General features: G+C 28.6%; 1 protein-coding gene across 2 annotated transcripts; it reads right to left on the bottom strand.

Annotated features, from left to right (window-relative positions):
• Positions 1-3612: 3612 nt before the first annotated feature.
• LOC126905697 (uncharacterized) lies at positions 3613-26825 on the bottom strand. Of its 2 annotated transcripts, none has more exons than XM_050685672.1 (5): positions 26405-26825; positions 17101-17451; positions 8093-8236; positions 4995-5459; positions 3613-4917 (listed from the first exon to the last, which is right to left on the bottom strand). In XM_050685672.1, the coding sequence occupies exons 2-5, from the start codon at positions 17341-17343 to the stop codon at positions 4639-4641; spliced, it is 1131 nt and encodes a 376-aa protein (XP_050541629.1). In that variant the 5' UTR covers positions 17344-17451; positions 26405-26825; the 3' UTR covers positions 3613-4638. The 2 variants fall into 2 exon arrangements, with proteins under 2 accessions (XP_050541629.1, XP_050541628.1); XM_050685671.1 differs by lacking the exon at positions 26405-26825 and adding an exon at positions 17510-18180.
• Positions 26826-26901: the final 76 nt, after the last annotated feature.

Genomic DNA, 26901 nt, shown 5'->3' with positions numbered 1-26901 from the left:
AACACGCTTATTTTTCACATTTTTCAAATAAATCAAAAATTAAATTAAAATTTTAGATATTTGTTATTTAAAAACACATAAAATCTATTAAAATATTATTTCTTGTATTTAAAACTAAAAATAAAGTCAAATATTTCAATTAATGGTGGAGTAATAAGTATATGATTTCATTATATTTATCCAGATTTATTTTACTAGTTATGTTTGATAGAAATTAATTAATTTAATTTAAGCTTTGTCTTTTTAATTTAGAACAAATTTTAACTCAAGTATACCACATAAAAAATTATTTTTATTAGGGTTCAAATTTTAAAAAAACAATTCAGTTTCGTCAACTTTATAATTATTTTAAATGATTAACAGAAACTCTAGACTTCAAATGAAAAATTTTTCTACTGCCATAACACCCAATTTCGTGAAAATCATCATAAAAATATATAGTAACACAGGACATTTTTTTGTTATAGTGGAAAGTAATCCTTTCACGACTCCATAATTAATTTTTTAACTATTAAACATTGTTTAGTTTAAAAAAAACCAACTCGAATATATCTATACAATATTTGATTACAAAATATAAATTTTTATTACTATTAGTTAGAAATCACGGAAAATGAATGAATTTTTTGCATATTATTCTTAATTCTTTTTGAGTTAAAAAAAAATTTCAACTCGTTTGATTTTTATCCCATTTAGATCCAATAACTTCAATGAATAACAAGGACCCCATCACTGTAGTCTCCCCTCGTGAGTAGAAATTTCTTATTTATATTATAATTATTTGTATATTATAAATATATAATATTTTATTATATTATTTTTAAGTGAATCAATAAAATTAATTAAATTCTGAATATTTCAAATGTAGAATCCTTTTAAACACCAAATGTTATTTAGAAATGATTATAATTATTTCTATTTATGTGATCTATTACTATAAAAATGCAAACAAATATTGAGTTTTTCTGATAAATTTACTGTAAATTGTAATTATAAAATTTCCTGACTGCATATTATACTTAACAATAACATTTTTTAAATTTTTATAAAATTTTCTACTTAATGATGTCAATTTCAAACTTGAAAGTTGAGCTAAAAGTTATGGTAATAAATTCAACTTTTTTGCTATAAACTTTCACAAAATCAACTTTAAAGGACTAAAAAATAGGTTAAAAATGACATTTTGTAGAAATTATTTTTAAAAATATTAAAAATCAAAATAATGATTTTAAAACAAATTGTTTTTTTGTATTTAATTACTATATAATATATAGTAATTTTAATATTATTAAAACCTTATGTAATTCCCTTTTATTTTATTTAACATTTTTGAAAATCTGACCCTTTACCTCCCTACATAAGGGTATTCAAAATAGCAATTTTTTTTTTACAAAACTCAACTTTTTCAACTTCACTTTTGAAAATACTGCAATCCTTTAAATATATGTCAAATTAAAGCTTATGTTACGTACTATAAATTGAAAAAAAAGATTTGTACCGACGACCTATTTTCTATGTGCAAATATAAATGGCAGTCGAAATAGAACAAAAATAGGAGTTAATTTTGCTTTTGGAATAATCCACCAATTTCTTAAAATGAAACACTGTCTACAGATTTGCATCGAAGTGTTTCTTATGATAGTGATTTTAATCGCTGTCAGATGTCATCTATACTTGTCCCAACTATGCCACGTCCACACTGTAATGAGACCTCCCTGGTGCTAACGTTTTATTTTTGTCTTTGTTTTGTTTTTATCATGAACGCTGTTTTTGTTTAAACCCAACCTGTCATTATTTTTACTGTTGTTGTTATTTTTGTTTTTCTATGAATATGAAAAAATATTTTATTTTGATAGCCGAGTACAAAAAAGAGTGAAGTACATTTTTGACGAAAATAATTTAATTGTGTAATTGTACTAACATTCAATTAAAATGTACAGTGTAAAGTTCGAAAAGTAAAAACTGTATATTTTAGTCATTAAATCCCATTAAAAAATTAATAATACATAAAAAAAAATTTAAACTGCTCTCCTGAAAAAACAAAAATGTATTTAACTCTATTTTGCATTAAACCATCGATATATATATACATAATCAAGTTATTTTAACCTAATTCATAACATAACTTAATTAAGTTATATCAAACTGTATGAGTTAAAAATGTTATACATTTTAAATTATTTACTAATGTTTAATAAAAATTATGAAAAAAAATGCATTAAACCAAAAATAGATTTATATTTTTTTAGAGGCTAACTAATGTCATTTTGTTTTTTTAATATAAACAATTTTTTTTAATGATAAACGAAGTCTTGTAATTATTTCTATATTATTGGACGAACAATAATCTATAAAATTACCGACTAGCTGACTAGCACTATTTTCACTAAAATTTTAAATGTTTTTATAATTATAACACAAATATTATAATTATAATTATGACATGATCCGACTGAAACGCATTTGTCTTAAATTCTCCTCGATTTCGCCAATTACAATATAATAATTATAAAACTGAACCTAACACCATGAGAGTCGATAATGGAAAATAATTCAAGTGATTATTGAAAACTATCAGTCTTGGTAATTGCACATGATTTCTCAATGTCATGTAATATTACGTTATCACTTATGTTATAAACATAAAATATGTTAATAATATAAGAATTTGTATCACTTGTATGTGTATGTCATATATCATAAGAATACAAGATCACCAAAACAGGGTTCCTTTCTTTAAAAATCCGTAAAAACTAACCGCCATAACAGCATTTCGTTCGCAGTTACACCGCAATGCAATAACTAGTAGGCCTAACATTATTTAAAACATCAAGCTCAGAGGGTTCGTTCAACAAGAGCACTCAACAAGAAATAACGTGTCCGTTAAGAGTGCTCAGCTGTAGGCAATGGAGCGACAGGAACAGATAACAGATATTCAGGACGCTTGTCTTACAGCCGACCTATTCCTCGCGTTTCATGCATTCACATAGTATATCAGAAACAATACACGAAGAGTATTGAACGACTATCAATTACTAACTTTTACAATAGATTTTTACTGTGGAAAAAGTGGAAATTATTTTCCTCTTAAAAAAAAAAAAATTCAATAAGAAATTGTTTTTTAAACGGGTGATTGAAGACGCATGCATACTTACCAACCACCCCCGCCACAATTGTTTTCAATTACATCTATACTATTTGTTTACAAATTCTGAAACTTTTAGCAAATTAATGCTATTTATTGAAAAAAAATTTATAAGTTGTATAAGGTCAGGGACACGTACGAAAAATTATTTTCGCAAATTTTGTTGCTTCGTGTAACTAAGTAATTAATGCGACTTAATGTAATTAGTCCCGTCTTGTTGTCGCGCGTTTTATGCCTAATGGTTTATATAATGATTTTTTTTTTATGTATATTTAGCGAGGCCCTGCCAGTTTGTTGTATTTATACTGTTGAGAGATTTCTGAGCGCAGGAGTGGACATAATAAATGTAGTCTAATGTTAAGCTTCTCGTGTTAGCACTAGAGGTAAGAAGCTCAAGTTAATCTTCTGTCTAAAATTAAACCCAAGTACTTTGATTTCATTTGAAAGGAGAATAATGGAGTTGTCAATAGTTACAGGTAGGAAGATTTTGTTTAATTAATTTTTACTCGATATTTATCTCAACGTGTTTGAGTTATAATTGTAGCTAAATGTTTGTCACTATGATTGTTTGATGAAGCTAAATAATATACTATGACCGAGTCTAGATAAGTCATGGAGTCCATCAGTGTGATCTCCAACCCCAGCGCAGCGAGCCGTGTAAGAGTTGACTTGTACCAGCCCGTGAACAGGACCGGTGCGCTGAAGTCTTAAATATGCCACCGTTCAAGTGCACTCAAATAATTTTGATACTTTCTATTATATTACATTTGATAACATTTATTTAATTTAAAATTTATATTTCTATCGTAAAATAGAGCTAATTTTGCACCTCAAGTATAAGATTATACATATATAGTGCACACACATATTATTGCATTAGACATACTGGTCGATTGATTTATTATTGATCACTAGTTTAAATGTTGGGCTTTATTTGGTATTATTTATACTTCGATTTATTAGTAATTAAACATTTTATAGGTCCATCCCTTATTCCTTATGAGAATACCGACTTAATTTTTTTAAATAGCAACATACACATTTAACTAGTTCATACAATAGAAAATGATCTAACTAGAAAAATAACTGGTCGATAATAACTTTTAAAACAGTAATTTAAAAGTTATGAATATTTCTATACACGAGGAGAGGTGTAGCGTAGTAAAAAAGTACATAATGATAAAAATAACATAACTCGCACCTCGTGCTTAGTCTGTTTTTTAAGTCTTAATAACTTTCATAATTATTATAATTTTAGGGTTAATCTAGTTGTCAATGATAAATCAATCACTCTGTATATATTCGAGAAAATATAGACAACATTACGTTTACACATAAATGATAAAATTTTCCTTTTTTAATAAAATAAATAATTTTTGTCGTTATTGAGGTATCGCCATCTCAAAGTTGACCCTGACGCTTCACCACTGATTACAACTATCATAATTTTCACTGCCGAATGCATCCAAATAAGTAGTTTGATGCAGAAAAAATTATTGAGTTAAATTCAATGGACTTAATACCAATTCTTGGTAGTCGATAGTATCACCATCTGGCGTGGAAGACGTATTGCAGAATTCTTCGGACGATTTAGTCATCATTTTTGAAACCATACTTAAAGGGTTCTCAAATGTAACCGAGTTTTTCATACTGCTCAAGTCATTTTTTGAACTCGACCGATCCTCTGTGTCCAAGTATTCGTCATGTTCTATCAAGTTTTCTACGCTGCTCTCCAAGCTTGCTTCTGGAGTGGCTTTGGGCACCTGCTTTACCTATTTAGTATAGAGTAACATAGACAACCGTTAAAAAAAATTGATTTTTAGCTAATTTTGAATAAAATTCTACCAACCTGATACAACTGTGGCTGAGTTTGTTCATCGACCCTCGCGCATGACTGTTTTAGGGCCGGTTTCAACAAAACCATTGGTAAAACTTCGGCCGGTGCCGGATTATCGACAGCAGATGTATTGTGCGCAGCCATAGGATGATTTCTAAAAGGCATGTACTTGTAGAACTCGGCCATTTTATCGGACATACTCTTGTGTCGACGCCTTTTGAAGCAAAACGCAGGACAAAAGCACAACATGATTCGTAATGCACAACAGCACATGCCTATGAATATCATGCCGGGACCGATAAATCGAAGTTGAACAGTCTTAAAACCTTTCTCGCCAGTGCCCACGAACGCTATGATAAGACCTAAGGCCACTGAACACAAGCCTACATAGAGTAACGTGTTGGCTGCCGCCCCTTGTTGCAGTTCAAACAGTCGACGGTCAGCCGCACTTTCCCCGTAAGACAATGTATCATGAATCTGCCAGGACAAACACATACAATTAATACATTGATAGAAGAAGCACAAAAATAATGCATCGTCGATTTGTTTATAAAAATCAGTTTTTACTGTTTTCCATAAGAAAAATCATAAATAACAAATTAAAGAGTTTTAAAATACATTTTTTTTTTTTTGCTTTCGCATGCGATTTTGTAACAAGTATTTAGACACCCGAGACTTATCATAGTTTTTACAAACCTGTACTTAAAAGTTGAAAAATGTTTACCACCCATTTCATCCTCTAGGTAAAATATTTACTCTAATAATCGATTGCATAAATATAATTAGGAAATTTCTTTTATACCTGTCATTTATGTTTATACTACATCAAAAAATAAAGTTTAAAGTCGAAAATAATTGTGTTTGTTTTTAAAAACACGCTATTTACATTCATAATGAAATAACTCAAAAAAATAAACTTTAATAATTAACTTTACTTGCGATCATATTGATTAACTAAATATCTTTACATATTACTTACGAGTCATATCGTTACTAAAGGATGTATATTTGTTTTTTATTTCATTTTTTATATTGTCTTTTCTTAACTAAGTTTGTACTTCAAATCATCTATTTTGTCAAGAAAATTGGAGAAAAAAAATTGCTGTTAACTTTAGCTTAAACCTTAATCTAAGTAATTTTTAAAACGCCAACCAGTAAATAAAGATTGATAAAAGTGTTATTTCAACTCATAAATAAATTACTATTAATTATCTAAACTGATTCAAACTAACGACAATTTAAGGAAAATAACTATGAGTACATTTTTTTTTAACTTGACTGTAGTATAATTAATTACATAGTCTCTCTTTTTGTAAAATAAATGAACTAATAATTTTAAAATACAATTGCAGTTAAAATAATAAATGACATGTTTATTATTTCCAAAGGTAATACAAACGCAATTTGTTAAGCAATCAACGGCTTTTAAATTTGAATTAAACATTAATTCATGTCATAAATAATGAATATAAAAAGATCAATGGCTCTAGTATGAAAAATAAATTTCTAAATTAAAAGAATAATAATCCAAGCTCCCTCTGAAATTCGTTGAAATTAATTGAACTATAAATTCCTTCATAACTGTGCGCATACTAAGAGTTTTCATTTTATACTCAAATTTTCAAAATATTTTGAAAATATTTTAATTTCATACCTCGAATTCAAGGTTAACATCCATATACTCAGTATTGACTAAAACTTTGTACGCGATATGACCTCGCAGATAATAAAAAAAAAAAATGAACGTTAGACTCATCCAATAGGTCATAGGTTGTTTTATAGTTTTTCTGAGTTAACTATTCTTCTCCTAACTTAAAAATATGATTTTATCTCTTAGACGTGTAAGTTGTGCAAAATCAAACGATTAATATTTCAATCCTTCTAAATTTAGTATTATAATATGTAAATGCATTACTATAAATGATAATTATTTACTCTGTATAACACTCGAAACTAAATATTGTCACCTATATCGTCGTTAATAATTTCCAACAATACTTTTAAATAAAATTTCGTTTGTTTTTAGTAACAATAATCATTGTAATAGTATCAATAGAAAAAAATGTATTTTGGTGGAACATTTCTTGAGAAACGTTTGAAATTAAATGGAAGCTACTAGTTATTGTTATGTTATTTGATGAATAATAATCTAGACAAAAATGTCGCGTCAGTGACTATCATATTTATTAGAATACTTTTTAAGATAATACATTTAAATGTTTAGAATAGTTATAGTTGATTCGGCTCTATTCTCTTTTGATTAAAACGTCCGGATAAAAATAATATTGCGTTGCGTGACTTCCCTCGCCTAAACAAAAAATGATACTAACAAGAGCGATTCGTTCGATTTCAAATTTAAAAGTTTCTTGTTATAATAACACAGAAATTATTTTAAATAATGATGTACTTTATGTCTAAAAATTGCTATGGCTTCATCAATATTCGAATGCTATGTGAAGTATATGATTAAATGCGATATAATTTTAAATCACACAAAGTAAGTACATGCTTTATAGTTTTAAACGCTAAATATTTGATTAAAGAATATTCGTTTTGTCCATGTGACATAATATCGTACTGACCCAGTTATAAAAAATTCATTGAAAATGAGCACACCTCGTCGATTTTCATTTGAGTACATAATATAAGCCTTTATGGACGTAAATTTAGCGGTATTCGCTCCTTAAGTGAACAATAACGTTACGACAACCACAGGTCAACTTTCAATTGTCTCGTTATGAACGATAATATGATAACGCCTTCGATATTGATTTTGAGCGATATTAAAAAATACCACACATAATTTATACAAGTTCTCAATCCATACGGATGTGAGAATACATCAAACTGGGTTACTCGTACTAGTTGACGTCCAAAAAACCTATGGGAAATATTGAACGTCGGACTTTACTCAAGTTAAAATACCTCCAATAAATAGAAGAAAAATTGACTTGCGAGTTATTTATTAGCTATCACGATCAGAATAATAATGCAAAATATGACTAAGTTTCTCTCGTGTGATCGATTTTAACGCAATACTCCATTGGCACTTTTAAGTGCACAATATATTTTCTATGCTAATCATAATTCTCGTTTGATTTTATACTTGCCTTGTTTTTTTTTCTCCATTTTTTATGTGGATCTCCTGGCAAATGAATTAAAATCGAACGGTCTGGTGCCGCACTCAAATCAGCGTCTGGCGATGGTCCTGCGGGTCCCGGCCATGCTGTAGATGCCACTCCAACAGTTTTGTTCTGTAAAAAAAATATTTAATTTTCAATCAAACTTTAAATGAAATGTTAATGATCATTGTATTTATAAGTAATTCGTTTTTAAGGAAATCAACAAACAAATTTAATAATGTAAATTTAATCTGATTCGCATTTATTCATAAAGGCGTAAAACTCATAAAACAGACTTTGAATTCGTAACATTAAATAATACTATGTTTACAGCAATTAGATTTAACGCCACTTTATAAATTAATATAACAAGCATTTATGAAACTCCAACTAACTATTGATATACAAAAAAATCGTTCGACCAACACAAAAAGTCTGCAAAACGATTTCAACGATATCTTTCTTCCAAAAATAGCCAGGAAACGCGCCTAGAATAAATTTTGTACAATTTTTTACTTAGTAGTAACGCTTCTAAAAAGTTATAGCACTTCCTTGACAACAGCCTTATAATGGAAATACATAAAAAAAACAAGTACTCGATTGGCAGAATACCGTGATTACAGCTCTATTTGTTTTACTCGAATAGTGTACTATATGGAAAATTTGTATAATTAAAATCAGTTATTTTTTATAACAAATGTTGAAAAATCAAACGTAAAACTACCAAATTTTATTTATGTTTATCGACAACGGATTTCAACTTGTAACCAGCATTGTAATGTAATCTCCCAGGGAATAAGAATAAAACGAAAAATAAGATGAATCGACCACCTGCTGCTGAACAAAAAGCAAATACAAATTTAAAAACAGAACTTTTGTTGTAATAGTATAAAGACAAAGTAATTTTTAGTAAATAATTGATGAATTTAAATTTTAAATAAATCGATTTCGTTACTCAAATAACAGTTTGGAGAGATTGGATAACCATTGAAATTTATCATATTACTGTTGTTATAATAGTAATGGTTTTTTTCCAGAGTTTACTATTGCGAGAGATTAATCAATGACAAGCGCAAATATTGAAATGGTTTTTTAACTCGCTATTACTTCAGCTACATATTGCTCGTCGTAATAGATTTAATAAATTATAACCAAAAAGGGCCTAGTTAGTAACAAAATTCATTTTGAAAATTTACATTCTATTGATCCAATAACGGATAACGCAGATTATGGAAAAACAGTACTTGTCCCTTTTATTTGCACCATCAATGTTCAATCTTATTTATTGAATTTAAAATGTTTATTTGCAAGTATAAATATATATATATATATACACGTAAAACGTTGTTTTTCATTACACTTCACTTGAGATAACATGGAAAAGAATACTTTACGAACTCGAGGTCCGTGGGCGCCCCTCGAAAGGATACCAAACTTTTTCAAATGAGTTACACGATACTTAAACTCCTAAAAAGATCCTTTTTTTTTTAACTTGAATTTTGATCAATAAAATACAAAAAACGCTGCGTTTTCGACTCGAACCGATATTAAGCAACAAATATGACGCTTGTCTAATGGGATCATTTATTGGAATATCTGAGAATTTAATATGCGAAAAAATAATTACATTCGATTATTACTAGGCAACATTAACATACGTAGTTGTGAGACGTAATGAAAAGTTATTATGTCTGCAGTTCATAATGCAAAACCCTTCAGGGCTGATAAAACACTGCGAAACACAAGCGTGTCAGCGGATTTAATGATTTCAGTGTTTTATACTTTATTCGTACAGAAATAATTATTTCATTTACGACCTCATAAACATCTTTTTGTTTTCATACTCGGATAGCATTTAAAAACAACCATTAAAATAACAGTTTTATAATAGTATATGTTTTAATAATGTAAAATAACTATCATGGTAATATTAATACTATATATGGTGTAGTATTATTATAAAAACATGGTACAGATAGAAATATTAAAAGGAAAATAAAACAGAGAATGAGTGTAGAGACAAGAATAAAACTGTAAAGAAGTGCAAAGACAAGGAATAAAAAACGAGTACACGATAGTATTTATGTATTTCGATAGTAAATGTTCAGGACCGGACCTAATCTAAAAGCAAAATGAACGTTACTCAAGGCACTTGAAAAAATTCGGACCAATTTTATACGACGCATTGCACAAAGTTTTTGGGATTATTTGTACCAGGATTTCATGAGGCAACGACTCAATATTTCAGACGTTATTTTGCGACAATTATCAAAATCTAGTACCAGGAATTCATAAGGACAACGTGATTACCAGTGTCCCTAGAACATGTCCGGCGTCTCGTCGTGGCTGTAATGTTATCACGCAATACCTATAGGAGGCGTCCAATGCGCGACATAGACACGCGACTACCGGGCATCGTTAGCAGTGCATCACAACACCTGCAACTGACGTAATGGTGACATTTATAATGCATATGAATTCTACGTATCCCCTACGATTTTTCGATCGAAGGACAACACCATGGCGATCGATCGCTGCGACGAGCGTACCTTAACACTTAAGTTTGCAAGATTTATTAAAATACCATGTTCGCGAGACGTCATGTATCGAGCTCACATTACTAGTATTTTAAACTGGAATCGGTATTTTGTGACAAAAATCAAAAGCGAGTACAACCAATTTAAAAGAACTAACGCATTAGTAACATACAAGTGCTCAAGAAAGTATCCAGAAGTTGGCTAACTTTTTTCCGACATTATTCTCCAATGTGTTCCCGTCTCATCATTTTCTGATACTGAAATTGTAGTTTTTATCTGAAATTCAACACCGCAAACACAACTTGCAGTGTTTTCGCGTTACGCAATTATTTCATACCTCAATGTTGTCAGAAAAAGATTTAGAACTTATTTTAGCATTAATTTATCGAATTACATTAAGCAGACATATCAAACTGATTTGGTGTAAAAAACACTTGTGATTTTCATTGTATGTTGTTATTTAATCATAACATTGTTGAAAACATACTTTTAATGGTTAAGACTCATTGACTTAATTAATGGCAATATATTTTGTTTATCGGCAAACTCAACTAGAAAACTGGTGATTTTGAGTGTGAAAAAATCAAAATTCCTATTGTTACTGTATACAAGTTATTTATTCCGTAAAATTTAGGAGCATATTTTAAGGGAGGATACTCCCTCAGCTCGGTATTTTTCTTAGTAATCGCTATTTTTATGTAACATTTTAACAAAAAAAAATTATCAAAAGCATATAAAAGAAGTATTAAGTACGACTCGAGTAAAATTATTGTCTTAATCGTCTTTTTGTTTCAATTTTTTCTAATAGAACTTTCTAACGCCGGTTTTGATCATAATGATCCTATGAAAAACTTTTGTAAAGTCGTGCATTATATTTTTGAGCACTCGAACCTCGCATTGATAATAAAAAATGTATATGAATAACGACTATTAAAATTGTCAGTGTCATTTCTGTAAATGTGTAGGAAAACGGATCAGAACGAAATCACATGCCTATTATTTAGAACATCAATATTTATTTTGGATTAGACAAAAAAAAACGCAGGGAAAATCAATCTAATTTTTGACGATTGCAAAAATAATAATTATCCAATTTAGACTACGTGAAAAAATACTTTTTTAATGGTTAAATCGAACGTTTAGCTATAAGAATATTAAAGTGAAATATTACTACAGGTGCGCTAAGGATTTTGTGCAAATGGATTCATAATGTAACTAATTAATCACTCATTAGCATGTTTGATGCTAAAATATTTTGTATTCTTTGAAGAAAATTTAACTATAATTGAAATATTAAAATATTATAACCTTTTTGTCTATTATATAAATTTAAATTTGGTGCTTCTTATCAACTTAACTACTTCTTAATCTATAGAATATGTTCATTTCCTAGAAATAAATTTGTTATGACATTTACTTGGTAATCTCTACACATAATTTATGGTCTTTGTTGCGCAGTTAGGTAATACAATTTCAACAATATATATATATGTATTTTTTATAAATATTTTCATTTCTCTATAGTAAAATTTAATTTCAAGTTAATCTTACATGAAACAGTTTATTTAACAATATAAAACGATCGGTTTTACATCCTCCCGAACTTAACATTTTACAGAAGGTGGTGATCCTCTTTTACATGTTAGGGAGCTTGAGAACACTTAGTTATTTAACAATATAAAATTTTTAATTGTAACGTAACATAATATAAATAATCTGAAGTTCATGAAGAATATCAAACTTGAAATTTTTTATGAAAATTAAAATTTAATGGTATAAAGTCATGGTTTAGAACAAACCATTTTATGTCGAAGGAGACACGTCTTCTTCAACATAAAATGTATTGAAAAAAATAATTAGAAAATAAATAACCTAATAGTCTAAACTTATATAATAACTCGTATAATACGTTACTATTGCTATGTATTATAATACATAGATTTTTTAAACGTACATCTTTATTGAATTTATTTTGAAGTACTCGAGATCATAAAAAGATGAAATCTTTAAGCTGACGACATATACGTATGTAAAAACATTTGTTAAAGGTACGCTAATTCTAATATAAAAAAAAGTAATAAACTTTTTAGAGTAAATTTGTCCGTATCATATTTTTGTATGAGTTAAGCGTTAAAGAAATGTACACGATGAAACAAGGGAAGTACCTTAAATCTGTATAGAAGTGATTTATTTTTTTATCATCTGATCTTTTTTTGTTTATAAATAAAATACAAACATTCATAACCATTAAAACGTCATACAAACAATAAAACTTTAAACTTAGGTTTCGACAAATACAAGGCTATTTTCAACGGTACAGCCTTAACAAATTTCTGGGGTCGAGTAATTTTAGAAAGTGGTTTACATTTATAGTACCTAAGAGCGTCAGAACTATTTAAAGTTTATCAATTTTCATTTCTCATCGCGGTTTCCAAAATTTTACAGCCAATAATAAAACAAACTTGATGAAATCGCGCATCTAAATATTTTTGACATTTTATTCGCAATGCCAACTATATTTCCCATAAAGAAAGCACTTTGGATTTATAGTGTTGTATTGATGTTGCTCCACAATTACTTAAATTATTTCAAGTACGGATATAACCTTCAAAATGTTTATCCATTAAATTATTCATTAAATTCAAAAGAACTATTCATTAAGTACGGCAGATAACAAGATTAGCCGTCTTTTCTAAACATTTATTAACCTGTTTTCCAAATTCTCTTTTATTTAAGTACCTACAAGAAGTTTTTGTTTGTCTATGTGCCCCCTTATGACATGTATACCGTGTGCACTTTCTATAATTAAGTTAATCCTATCCAATATTGTTTGCTTGAAAATATTTCGGTTGTTCGATATATATATTTTTGATATACTGACTCACAATAGTTAAACCATATTAATTTATGGCCAGTATTAGATCTGCGGCCAGTTCTTGTTAGTTTGACTTGCACAAAAATTAATATGATAAAATGCATTTGTTAAATGAAACTCATTAGGTTATATGTTCAGCTCTAAAATCGAATTAAATCTACCGGTTGAAATTTCGTTAATAATCTTTTAAACGATATTATAATTTTCTATTAACACGATACTACATCAAGAAAAATCAGCTTCTGGAAAAAAAAACCATGACGAATGTTTTCAATTACATTATAATGTAGTTTACTTTTTCAGTCATTTATTTATTACTCGACATTAAAAGATGCAAACAGTTTTATAGTCGCAACTTAATAGTTTCAACGTTACCACGAACGGAATAAAAATGACATTTTATAGATGGACACAATCCAAAATAGTTTTTATTCAACAGATCAAAAAAACTAACGATATGTGTATGCTCATAACGCATACAGTGCAAACTATTTGTTGTGGCCATTTACTTGTAATGGTGTACAATAAAAATATATATTTATAAAAAAAATGGCATAAAGCTAATGATATTAAACATGCGTTGTGGTTATCCTCATTTAAAATGCTAAGCAGTTAACTCAGTATCTGAAAATTAATGTTTTTATTTGTAAATAAAATAGTACTTTTGTAAATAAATTTGTATTTTGTCTTGTACGCTAATGCAGTTTTTTACGCCGTGTTATAATTTGTACAATACATACCCACGTGGAAGGAGGAAACTCCGGAAAAGGAGCGATATTTTTCGTGGCCACGTGACTTGGCAATTGGAATCTATCCCTGCGGATTTTTTTCACCCGGATCTTTTGTCTTTCTCGAATATAAAGTGCTGCCTGCATACCGGAGCTAGCCATAATCAGGACACATCATTGAGGAATTTCGTTCTCATCGTTTCGCTGAACGAGTATGGCTTTTTGCGAGATTAAGACATGATTGACAGTGTGGATTTAAATATAACCTCTTAGCTGATCCACTAATGTACGATACGTATATTGAATTCGGACGGGCTAACTATAGAAACGTGACGTCTTTGTTGCAGTCACCTATGAAGTGATCCTTTCTTTTTTTAATTTGATGCGACACGAGAAAATATTGACGCGCATTAGAGTAAATGTTCAGTTTGTTTTTTCCAATTTTATCACGATTTTTATAATTGAAAAACATTTAAAACAATGATTGTTATCTATTTAAATATTTGTCTTCTATTGGATCATAACAGAATTTTTTTTTTTATAAAATATCATTACCTAAAACCAAGTTTAGGTATTAAGTTAATATGCAAATAAAAATATTACATTTTTGGCATGCTGGTTAACGAATCGTATGTTATAACGCATCAATATTCTCTTTTTTCTCGATGTAACAGAAAAATTATATCATTTTTCTTATACAAAATAACAATATATTTTTATTAACAGAAGCGCGCAGATTCAATGTTTTGCCAACGTTATTGAGCGAATTCCACTAAATATGAAGAGGTTAACTTCATTTATTCGGTATTTGGCGATACGTTAATTATTATTATTTAAAAAATATGCGTACCCCACACAAAAACAAAAGGTTAATTTAATGTCATCAAATGGTGCAGTGTTTTACACTATAAATCACAAAAATATCATGTCTGTAAAAATATTAAAACCATACAAATACTTACAGTAATAAGCGAAATATAAATCAAAAGTTAGTAGATAAAAATAAATAATTCGCTGTAAACCTAATTTAAAAAAAAAACATTAATTAAATTACTTTTTTAAACTTTAATTGTATCAAATTATTAATTTATGTGCATTAATAATAATAATTGATTTGTAAAACATATGTGTTTTACATAATACACCGATGTATTAATTTTGCCTACACTTTGCGCCATGTTTCTCTATTGTTTGATATGATTCAATCGTAGAGCCGTTTTACGCCCACACTTGAATTTCATACTACACTAAACTTTATTTGTTGATTTATAATGTAAATTATAACTATATTTGAAGTGCATACGATTATAAAAAGATAAAATGACAAATATATTGTAATTTCAATCAAGAACGATTGATCAAAGATCATATATGCTATTTTTATTCTTTTTTATACAAGACAAACTTGTCCTTGTTGTTACACTGGATCGTCATACGGCATATAAAATATTCATCCAAATCTCCGTACTATCCATACGATAAACATATAAAAGCTTTTATAATCATATACCAAGTCATTAACAATCCGACAACGATTCACTTTGAAATTCGATCAAATATTTCACAGTGAATTCAAATATCATGCAAATGAGTCTAACTTCAAAGTTTAATAATTAATAGATGTATACAGGTCTCTATGTGCATCGATTCAATTATAATAGGAATCCGTACGACCAATTGATTACAAGAATTACAAAGGTTCAAATAGAACCGTCATCAAGTCTTATACTTCTAAAACGCAACGTTTCAAATGATAACTCACACAAAGCAATAGGTTTTGCCTTGACTCTCTCGAATAATATTTGTAAAATCAAATGCCGTCAATAAATTGAAAATTTACTAATCGTCATATTATAAAATTAGTCATTCTCACAGGGAGAAAATGGAGATAGAATCTCCCACGATAAAAAAAATATTCATAGCATAGGTGTACTTCGGAGAGAGTAAAAGAAATGTCTTGTGTATATCTCTCCTAAGAAAAAAACTCTAAGAACACCCATGAAATGAGTTTATATTTAGATAAATAATTCGTTAAGTATTAAAAAAGTATAATTTTTGGATTTTTAACTCTAGTTTTAAGCCAACTTTTTATGACTTAGATTTGTCTGAATATGAAACCTTGTCTCATCTTATAGAAAAAATCATTTTTCACCCTGTAAATGTAAATAGCAATGCATTTCGTATGTCTACGCGATATAAATGTTGCGAGATAAATGTTTTTTTCTTCTCCTGTAAAATTCAATCTTTGTTAATTAATACCTTCCCGTGTCATCGCCTCGGTTAACAATTGAAAAATTAATGCTAAACTTAACAAAAGATTTCCGAAATTATATCTATGATTTCCAAATTTGATTGATTTATTTAAGATTGACATGTTTTGGTTCAAGTCAAGGAGCAAATTTCACTTAGACAGTGCGTGAAAAACAAAGATAATTATTATTGTTATGACAATTCTAACTTTCAAAATTCATGAAATTAAATATACGGTTGCATATAAAATTTATCTAACATGAAGAATTTGATCCAAATAAATCCCCTACACACCAAGTATAATTAAAATGATTAAATATAAATGTTTATCAAATGTTATCTTTTCGAATAATCAATATTTTTAACTGTCACTATTAATTTACATAATTTATTAATTAACACGTTCAAGTCAAATTCTTTTCGGAATTACAAACAACACATCTGTATTTTGTATACTATACTACACTAATTGTTGTCATCTCATCACTCGTTTGGGCTATCTCTTTTCATAAACAATTTCATAGTATATAATTCAGCGCAAAAAGTATTTGACACAGACATTTTCTGTTTTAGTATGGCATACTTATGTATGTTTTTTGTATTTACCTCGGGGAGTTCGAACGGACTTTGCAATTTGACTTGACCGAATGGTGAAATGGGAGTGGTTGGGGTAACCAGTGAAGTGGAGGCCCGTAGATGATCCAACGAGGCCGGAGCATATTGTTGCTGGTGCTGCTGAAACCTTCGCTGAAACTGTTGATGTATAAGAGCATCGGTGTCAGCCGTATTCCTTTGCTTATGCTTGTGCCGTCTGCTGGCTAAAGATGCGCCTCCTGCAGCTGCGTACATTTCACTCTGCACAAGAGAAAAACCGCAAAAGCAGCACAAACTAGTACAGAGATTTAAGTTTACAGGCCTACTACTAGACCCCTCTGGGTCCTGCTCATTCTCGTTATCCTGTAAGAAATAACACAGCGTATATTTTACCATGTTTGTCACAACATTAATGATCAACCTTAAGCATTTCCTCGGTGATTTTTAATGCGTTCTGTCTATGATGAGTTCTACCAATGGCTGTACTACTTTGACAAGTTGTCTCAGAGAAAAACAACATGCGTGTGAATATAACAATTGCTCTCAAACTAATAGACCAAATCTACAAACGTTAGTTTTAGGCAAAAGTATTACACGCACAGGGATATATCATGTTTAAAAATCATCATAAAATAAACTATAATCCATTACATTCTGTTATCATCGAGCCCTCCACAAATAGCCAATACTAATTACATATGCCGAAGTGCATTAACAATTTATAAAACACTCGTTTTCCCATGTTCCATTGTAAGTCGTTACCAATGAAAAACATAGAATTTTCCATAATCTGGTTAGTTAAGTCGGTTCATATTGATGAACATAAACGTAATTACTGTCATGTTTTAAACAAAGAAACTACTATTACAGGAGCTTATATGTATTCATCATTATACTGTACACGAGAGGCGAAACTTTACAAGATTACTTTTTAATCGCTTTCTATATTTCAGTTGAAATTGCCTACACGTGCAGTTGGTTGCAATAAAAATATTATAAGATAGAATATTTTTAGTTACTTTCTGATTATTATCCATTGTGTATGTTTTCATCAGATCAGTTTGTATAAAATACAAAATTATAAAAAAATATTTTTTTATTTATTTTCTCAGGTATGTCTAATGTATATATATTTCTTATTCAATATTTACATTTAAAATATATTTCAAAATGCACTTTGTTCGATCTATTATATTATTCAATATTTTATGTTCGTCAAAATAAATTAATGATTGTTGTGATGAAATAATAATGCGACACCTTATTAATTATAAATTCATTTTTACCATACGTGTCATTTTTTAGTTTGAATCTGAATTATTAATATTTAGAGCTATGATTATCATAAAATATTATAATATTAGCCATACATCAATTCCTAAATATAAAAATGTTGTGCGATGATTAGCTAATATCAATCTATAAAAATTCACTCTCATGTCCATCATGTCAACACGTCGCATTAAACATTCATTTTTTTTAACTCTTCGTATTAATACAATCAGAAAAAATGTCAATAAGTTTCATAATATTTAAAATTTACATAGATCTAATAGTATTCTATCGATTTATTTAATTTCATGTTGTATTAATTTAAAAAATACATTTTCAAAGTCAATTATAAATCAAATACACCACCCAGTATTTAATTTATATATTTTTTTCTAGGAGCTATAAAAGATGAAATTTAAATAGTACTATAAATTACCCATATATTTTAAAAGGGCGCTAACGCAATGCCCAGAAATAGTTACAGCTCCTCCTGAAGTAGACATGAATTCAATACTGTACATATAGTTATTAAAAATAATAAAAATTTAAAAAAAAAGTGAAGGCTAATATTTTTTATATTAATTTTCTTAAATGTTGTTTAATTGTATACGATTTATAATTGATTGAGAATAATAGTATTAATTTTAACCTTAAGATGGTCTATTTTATATTAAATATACTATTTAAACAATTTTTTTGTATTTTATTTGCTTTATAGTTTGTAGTGTTCAATCTATATACATTTGTATGGAATCGATTATGCGCAAGATTTAAACATTAAGCAAATGAAATAAAATATATAAATGATTTCAAACATTATTGTTCGTAGAAAATAAAATATTTTTTATGATAGAGTATGAATTGCATGCATGTGAAGAGTTTTATAGAGTTTACACTTTGCAAAGTAAAAATTACTTTGACAAGCGAAACGCTATAACAAACACGAATTCACCTCAAGGGTACATTGTAGGAAGATTTTAAACCATCAATTTTTTTCAGCCTATTTGAAAAAAAAATCACTAGGATAAAATAAAATAATGGGGTATAAAAAATGTGTTTAATCTTATAATTTTTTTTTTCAAACGCGACACGCGATAACGTTGGCAAAACATTACACTGGCTTATATATCTTTAATTTCATCTTACAGCAAACCAAGAATAATCCTACCTATACATTTAGAGTATCACCCAAACACTTCGATATATTATTATGTTATTAAATTTATAATAATATAAGTATTTTCCGTAAAAAAACTTCGTGGTAATCGACGGGTCGTTGCAAGCGCCATTGTTCGTTGGCAAGAAAATCGACGATCGAGATCATTGTATTTTTTATAACAGGATGAAAACACAGTGAAAAATTGAAAACTAAAAATCACGAAGAGTACGAGGATTCGACAAATCGTTCGACTATCGCGAAAAGTTGTTAAACGCCACTAAACCGACTTCGGACTCGCCTTTGGTCGAGAGCGTGATCGCGGAATGTTCTATTGGGCGCATGTCTCTTTTTGTCGGCCTTGTGTGATCAACAGTTAAAAAATAACAACACGTACCATAATAACAATAATAATAACAACATGTGACCGTAGAAACATACATGTCTCTCGCAGAGCACTAATTGCACCACCCTTCTAAAATGTTTGTTTTTTTATCTAAACAAATATTTTGTAAGACTAAATGGCTTAATGTAAAGAGATTGGTTTTGTCAGTGAATAGATAACAAAAATAGTTTTAGCAACGTTACGTCAAGTTTTATCAAGTTAACGAATAAACCTGGTCTTAATAGATACGTGTGACTATAACTCTAAGCTTTTTTTAAATACATTTTTAGATAACAATTTAATTGAAAAACTATTAAATTTAAAACATGAACATTTTGATTTCCACCCTGCACTGTATTAGTCCGTACATTAATGAATACATTTTTATAAGTCCCTACAGGGACTTGTCTTTAGGGAAATTATTGACAAAGTATGCATGTCATACATTGTCAACATTTTTAGAAAATAATTTATTTATTTTTATGGAAATATAAAAATATTAAAATAGATATTTGAATTTTATTTTTATGCAGTAACATTAAGTTATAAATTTAGTTATTAAAGTTATANGAATTTTATTTTTATGCAGTAACATTAAGTTATAAATTTAGTAGCAAATACAAAAAAAAATTACTTCCACAATAATTGAATTAACTTACTTGATATTGAAGAAGATAAACTCTAATTTTTATTAATATCCGATAGTTAGCATTCGACAGTGATATATTTGCACATCTTTTATGATATTAATCATGAAGTATGAAAAATCTATAAATTGACAAGGTCAAAGAATGTTTAAACGTGATACAACCCGTCGAAATGTGAAATTATTCGTTACACCTAAGGAGGTGGTCCTTATTTTTCAATCTAAAAAAAATTTAATCCAGATATTCTGATTTTATTCTGTACAATAAATAAATAACTTTGATAAAGTTTGAATATTCTAGGTCACCCCTTCATACCTTTCACAAGGATTGAATATTGTTGAAGAGAGGTCAACATTTGAAGCATTTATCGTGTACATATGTTACACATTACTACGAATCTATTCCTCTTCGTCAATTTTCAGTATCTTTGATATGCACAAAGAGGTTGACCTACAACACTCGCACTTGACCAATATTACTTAGTTATTGTACAGAACAAAATACTAAAAACCTGGCATCGAGTTTTTTAAATTTGATAAGGACCACCTTAAAACACGTGGTACAATTAAAGACTCCTGTTTCGAATTTAGATTCTAAACATCATTAACATAATATTACTGATTGATTCAAGTACAATTTATTAATTGATATTGCCAACATCAGTTATGCATAACTATAATAAAAAAAAAAAATTTTCCATGCAATTTTTTCATCAATAATAATTTTTATTTGTTTTTATATAACATTACCAATTGTAGGAATTGATGTATTTTTTTGTCTGTATTGTTATTATCCCATTGATTTCTTATACATTTTTTGACAGCTTTATTGATTAAAACAATAATTCAAAATTAAGCTACATTTAAAAAATTTCACTTCTTGACCTTATCATCTTTATGTTGATATTCTATTTACAATGTCACTATCTCAGAGTGAATTTTTCATCCCAACAATTCAATCGAATTACTTTGGGCGATAGAGTGAAATTCAAATTAAATTAATCTAACTTCTATGTACGAGTAAACTACAAAGGTATGTTGACATTAAAAATATTGACACCGATGGAATACCCATCACATACTGAAGTAATTTACATTTTTCAATTAAGTTTTCAACAAGTGTTGTAGTTTTTGGCTCTATTGTGTTAGATCAAAATAGGTTATCACTTTTACGATAACAAAAAAACGTCCAAATATATTTTTTATGAAAGACACGTTCTTTACAGACAAGTACGTATAAGTGTTCATAACGATAATTTGATTAAGATGGTGTCTGAATTCTAAGTTTTCAAAAAAATATTATTAAAAGTTTTTTTATTTTAGCTCCTATGGAGTGTAAATAATCTTTCATAAACAACATTCTTACGAATAACATATATTTCACATATTTTAAGTATGTTTTTATAAAAAATTTAATTGTTTCAATTTTTTAATGTGTTAGAAATATTTTATACTAATGTTAATATTATTGTCTAATTCTTTCTTGTAAGGCGCTTTTCCATGAATACTTATTTACTCGTTATTTTGACACAATAATTTGTTTATAAAAGCCATAAATATTTGTTTATATTGTCGTACACTGCTCTTTTTTGTGAACAATTTAACTTCTCCTAATAATTTAAATTGATTTTAATTTAAACAACTGGCGAGTACGTATAAATCATATAGTCTGATGTCGAGGTAAAATGTTTAAAAAAAAGTCGATAATACAGAGATATAATTGTGTAATAAATATATAATTTCGACTATGAAATAGTAATATAACAATATAGTTCAATTTACAGAGTGTTCAGTAAGTAAGGAAACATGTCAATTGTTACAAAAAATGAAAACTGAATACTCTATATAAAAGTGATCGAAATTCAGCATAGTAAATTAGCCCAGTGGCGCATTGGAGGAGGGTTAGTGGATCGTAACTCCACCCCCACTCGAAATGATTAGTTATGTTTGAGTTTTGTTGCCGTGATTACTTTTTTTTTTCGATTATTTTTAAATAGCGATCCAGAGTAAAATAAAGCAATAAAGAAATTTACTGAATAATAGTATCCAATTTGAGTCGTATACATAATATCAATTAAATTTCTATGTAAAAGCATACAATTGTCATGGATTTTATGAAATAGATATTATTTTTATATCTAATCATTGAGTTATATATTGTCTATCATTTACTTTACACGCATGTTTTTATCAAGTCACGATTGTACTTAAAATATTAAAATTTATTTTGTTTGACGTCAGAGTAAAATATTTTGTTTCAGATAACTACTAGTTAAAAAAAATGGGATTTTAAAAAATATTTTAGACTTATATGAAACAGTTATGAATAAGTAATAGGTAGCAAATAATAAAAAGTTCAAAATTGATCATTATTATGTTACTTACAGTTCATATGAACTTGAGGCTATAATAAACCACTTTTTGACCCGAGCTTAAAAATGTTTACTTTTTTTTTAACTCATCGGTAATTATCGAATTATTAATTAGTTTATTGATCGTTGGGGTATTTTTTATTCCCTTATTTTTTAATTTAACGTGCAATTAAATAAACAGTAATATAAATAATTAAACTTTATAAGGAAGTTAAATTTGAAAACGATTGCCCAACTATCTCACTATCGTGCCTATCATATTATCTTATTATTTGAGAACTTTAAAAGTCCATTTGTTTTTTATATAATACACAATAAGTTAAAAAAACGTTCTATAGGAAGAAAACTGTTTTGGCTTTTATGGAATATAATAAAATAAGCATAAAGCAAATTTTCAAAAAGAAGTCTAAGAAATGCTTTCACTTATGAAAACTCATTGAACATAAAGCAAAATTGTACACTTAATTCATTGACATAACCATCCGTCTATTCGGCTTCCTACGGTTTTCAAAAATGTAAGTATAAGGATAATGTCTTGGGATGACCATTGTGGAAAGGAAAGCAAGATAGTGTAGTTTAATAAATTACAACGTAAGTGCTAACCTGGTAATGTATGTGAATAAATTGTAGATTTAACTTCAAAAATGGACTTTAGAATTTTTACTAGTCAGATCGTTTTGCCCCAGGACGAAAACCTTAAACTTAAAAAATTTAACATTATACGTTTAGCAGGCATGTCTATACGTAGATATTGTAGTCTAAGTAAAAATTTGTATTTAATAAAAAAAGAAAATAACAAACTGCTGACTGTCAAACAAGAGTGTTTCGTCATTACGATTGATTGTACACATGATTAATATATTTTTTTTATCGATTGTCGTCGTATTTCTATATATTATATTAATATACCATGTCATTATCATTATTTTTATAGAATTTCAATGTGTACACAACTTTTTTAATAATGTGATCTCTAACATTTCTTCTTCTTGGACTGTCATTGTGCAAACAAAAAAAAATTCTGTTTTTAAGAGCATTTCCATCGCCATATTATAGAACCGGAAGTGAATAGTAGAAGGCGCCGATGAAAGTTTTTCTGTATATTCAATTCGGTGGTAAACAAGACGCAAAGTAGTCATGCTCCGCTTTTTAAGCTTATGAAGAACGTGTCCAAAATGCACTGCGCTGTATTAAATGTGTTTTTCTTTTTTATGGAATGTCCACTGGGAGTTTTTTCAATACCGTTGATGATGGTATTGTCAATATTTAACAATATACAGGCATAATTTGAAAATAGTACTCCAAACGAATAAAAAAATATGAGACGGCAAAGGAAGAGGAAAGTTTTTTTTTAATTAGTAGTGAGTAACATAATAATAATTAGTATTCTAGTCACACGTACATTTGATAATAAAAGATTAGATAAAATGTATTACAAATAAATAAATTGATCTCGGCGAATTTCATTGACTGATTTTTCATAAAATAAATTTAATTAAGTGTAATTTATAATACACGTGGAATAAAATAATTAAATTGACAACTATATTTACTTTCTTACCCAATTATATTCAGGCCCATAATATTTTTATGTACGAATGAAATAATATATATTTTACAGTTCAATATAGAAAGAAATACTCTTTAGGTAATAATGTAGTAATGAGTTTGTCAGATCCAAAGGACATGCAAACAACACAATACCTATCTACTGTTAAAAAACAGATGGGGTCATAAAAATAAGCTTGCCATTATTATTACCACTATTTTGTGTTTTTTATCATCACATTTTACTGTGTAATTATTTGTATAGTGTAGTATAAAATGTTATAATAATATAAAATAATTATTTTTTTTTTTTACTGCTTTCACTCAAACTGAAACTTAATCTATTTTTCAAGTTTGTTATTACGAATGAAAATTCTCTAATTAAACATCAACTAATTTGATAATTTGCCATCAGGACTTTCTGAGGAGGACGTGTTACAGTTGGGATCACACAGTAATGTAAACAAGATTTTTGCTTAACGAGTTATTTTTTTTTTTTTACTTTTCATATGGTCTTACGAACGCCAAAATCTTATACTGTTAATAGTAACAATTGGCCATTGGAGAGGGTACAGCCGCTTTAGTCGCCTTGAGGCTATGACAATGTGTCGGACATCTTCTAAAAAAAGGGCATAACTCAAAGTTTTTAACTTTTTTTTTTTTGATAACACAAAAAATATATATAATCATAACTATTTTAAATCTTATATAACGAACAGAAACAAAATTAAGCTACGACTTAGTAGGAGTTATCGATGTAAACTTACTAAATAAAAAACTCTGTGTTAATAGTTTTTTGACTGATAGAATGAAGCATTCATACTTTCTTAAATTACTTTTATTGGTAAAATGAAGTCTCTGAAAAATGTTGTAATTCTCAACGACACCGATCTATCGAGAAAATAAAACACATTTTTTGTTGATTGTGAGACATTTAATAGGTAAAATCGATGTTGTCTTCCCATAACACAAAAGTAGAATTAAAATAAAAAATGTAAAAACAAAGTTGTTAATTATTTCAACAAAATTAAGATTTTAATAATGCGCAATACAATAACGCAATAGCACCCGACATTCGTATCCGATTTCTCTATTTTTTCTTTAATATTTGAAATGGAAAACTTGTAAACATCTATTGTGCTAACGCGCTCTGGCGTTCATTACTCCAAATGTCACATATCTCATACTATCAGTAATAATTTGTTTTGTTTTAAAATAAGTACTTTTTTCTACCACATCAATTGATTACGCACGAGAGAGACAATGGTTATTCTATCATTACTATGAATTATACACATTTTACTGCGTAGACAATGTTATTCGGTTTTTATCTATTGATAAAACTTTGGTACATCGATTACTTTACTACAAAGATAGGTTCACTAAAAATACAACATTTGTAACTACGAAAAAGTAGAACACAGTTGTTTCACTAGTAAATTGTAAGGCACAGATAACAGAATGTAATGTATTACTATTATTACACTTATTGTTTGATTAAGTTTATTTTAAATTCAACTCCCAGCCTTTACGTGTCGTCATGTTAATCATACAATGCCTACTGCATTGTTTATTTTCTATTGTAAACTTGATACCATATGTGGAACAAAATGTAAGTACAAAACTACACAAATGCAGATGCCAATTGCATAAACATTTAAACACAAATACACGATCGGGTTCGTTCGTGGTGTTCTAGAACGCAAGTTTTTTTGTTTTTTTATTATCTCAGCGAGGAAATGCCGGTGGTTTAGAGTAGAAAAACACGAATGACCCACTCCGTAGAATCTATTAAAACAAAAATTACCCGGCTAAGTTTACTGTCCGGGTCATATATTTCACTACAATCAACTCTACGACATCTAATTCAGCTACTGATCTATGAAAAACGTACGCTACTCTAATAAGTTTTCGTTAGTAGGTCATTCGACACTCACCTTCCATCGGCAAAGTTCAGCTCGTGATTAATAGGTAACGAAAGTGAATTAAAACGTATTACATTAATTTTTGTACGGCATAAAAAAAGGAAAAAAATTGAACAGATACGGTTCATTGTCACGTAAACGTCATGTGATTGAGTAATAACTCATTAATGAAGTGAAAAAACGAGTAAATACATCACACTGTGTGGTTACAGCTCTGCGTGCGCAAACAGTAATCGTTAAGGAAAATACGTGTAATATTAATGTGATGCGCACGTTGAACGGAAAATCCTAAAAAGCCTAACACGCGTTTTGTACTACGATTTTTGCTCTCCTTCTCTTTTGGCGTTTCATTTTTTTCGTCGTTGCATGCAGACGTTTCGAGCGCGGAGCATTCCTGCGCATTGCCCCTGGCCGCCATTTCCCCGCCACCACCCCAACATTGATACTCCCTGGACGTTATCGATGCGCCCCGCAGTACACAAAACTCCCGAATCCACGACACGAACATC

Source organism: Daktulosphaira vitifoliae, unplaced genomic scaffold, assembly GCF_025091365.1.
Source record: "Daktulosphaira vitifoliae isolate Bord-2020 unplaced genomic scaffold, ASM2509136v1 Scaffold_4, whole genome shotgun sequence".
NCBI classification, from domain to species: domain Eukaryota; kingdom Metazoa; phylum Arthropoda; class Insecta; order Hemiptera; family Phylloxeridae; genus Daktulosphaira; species Daktulosphaira vitifoliae.
This window is presented reverse-complemented; position numbering and strand designations above follow the sequence as displayed.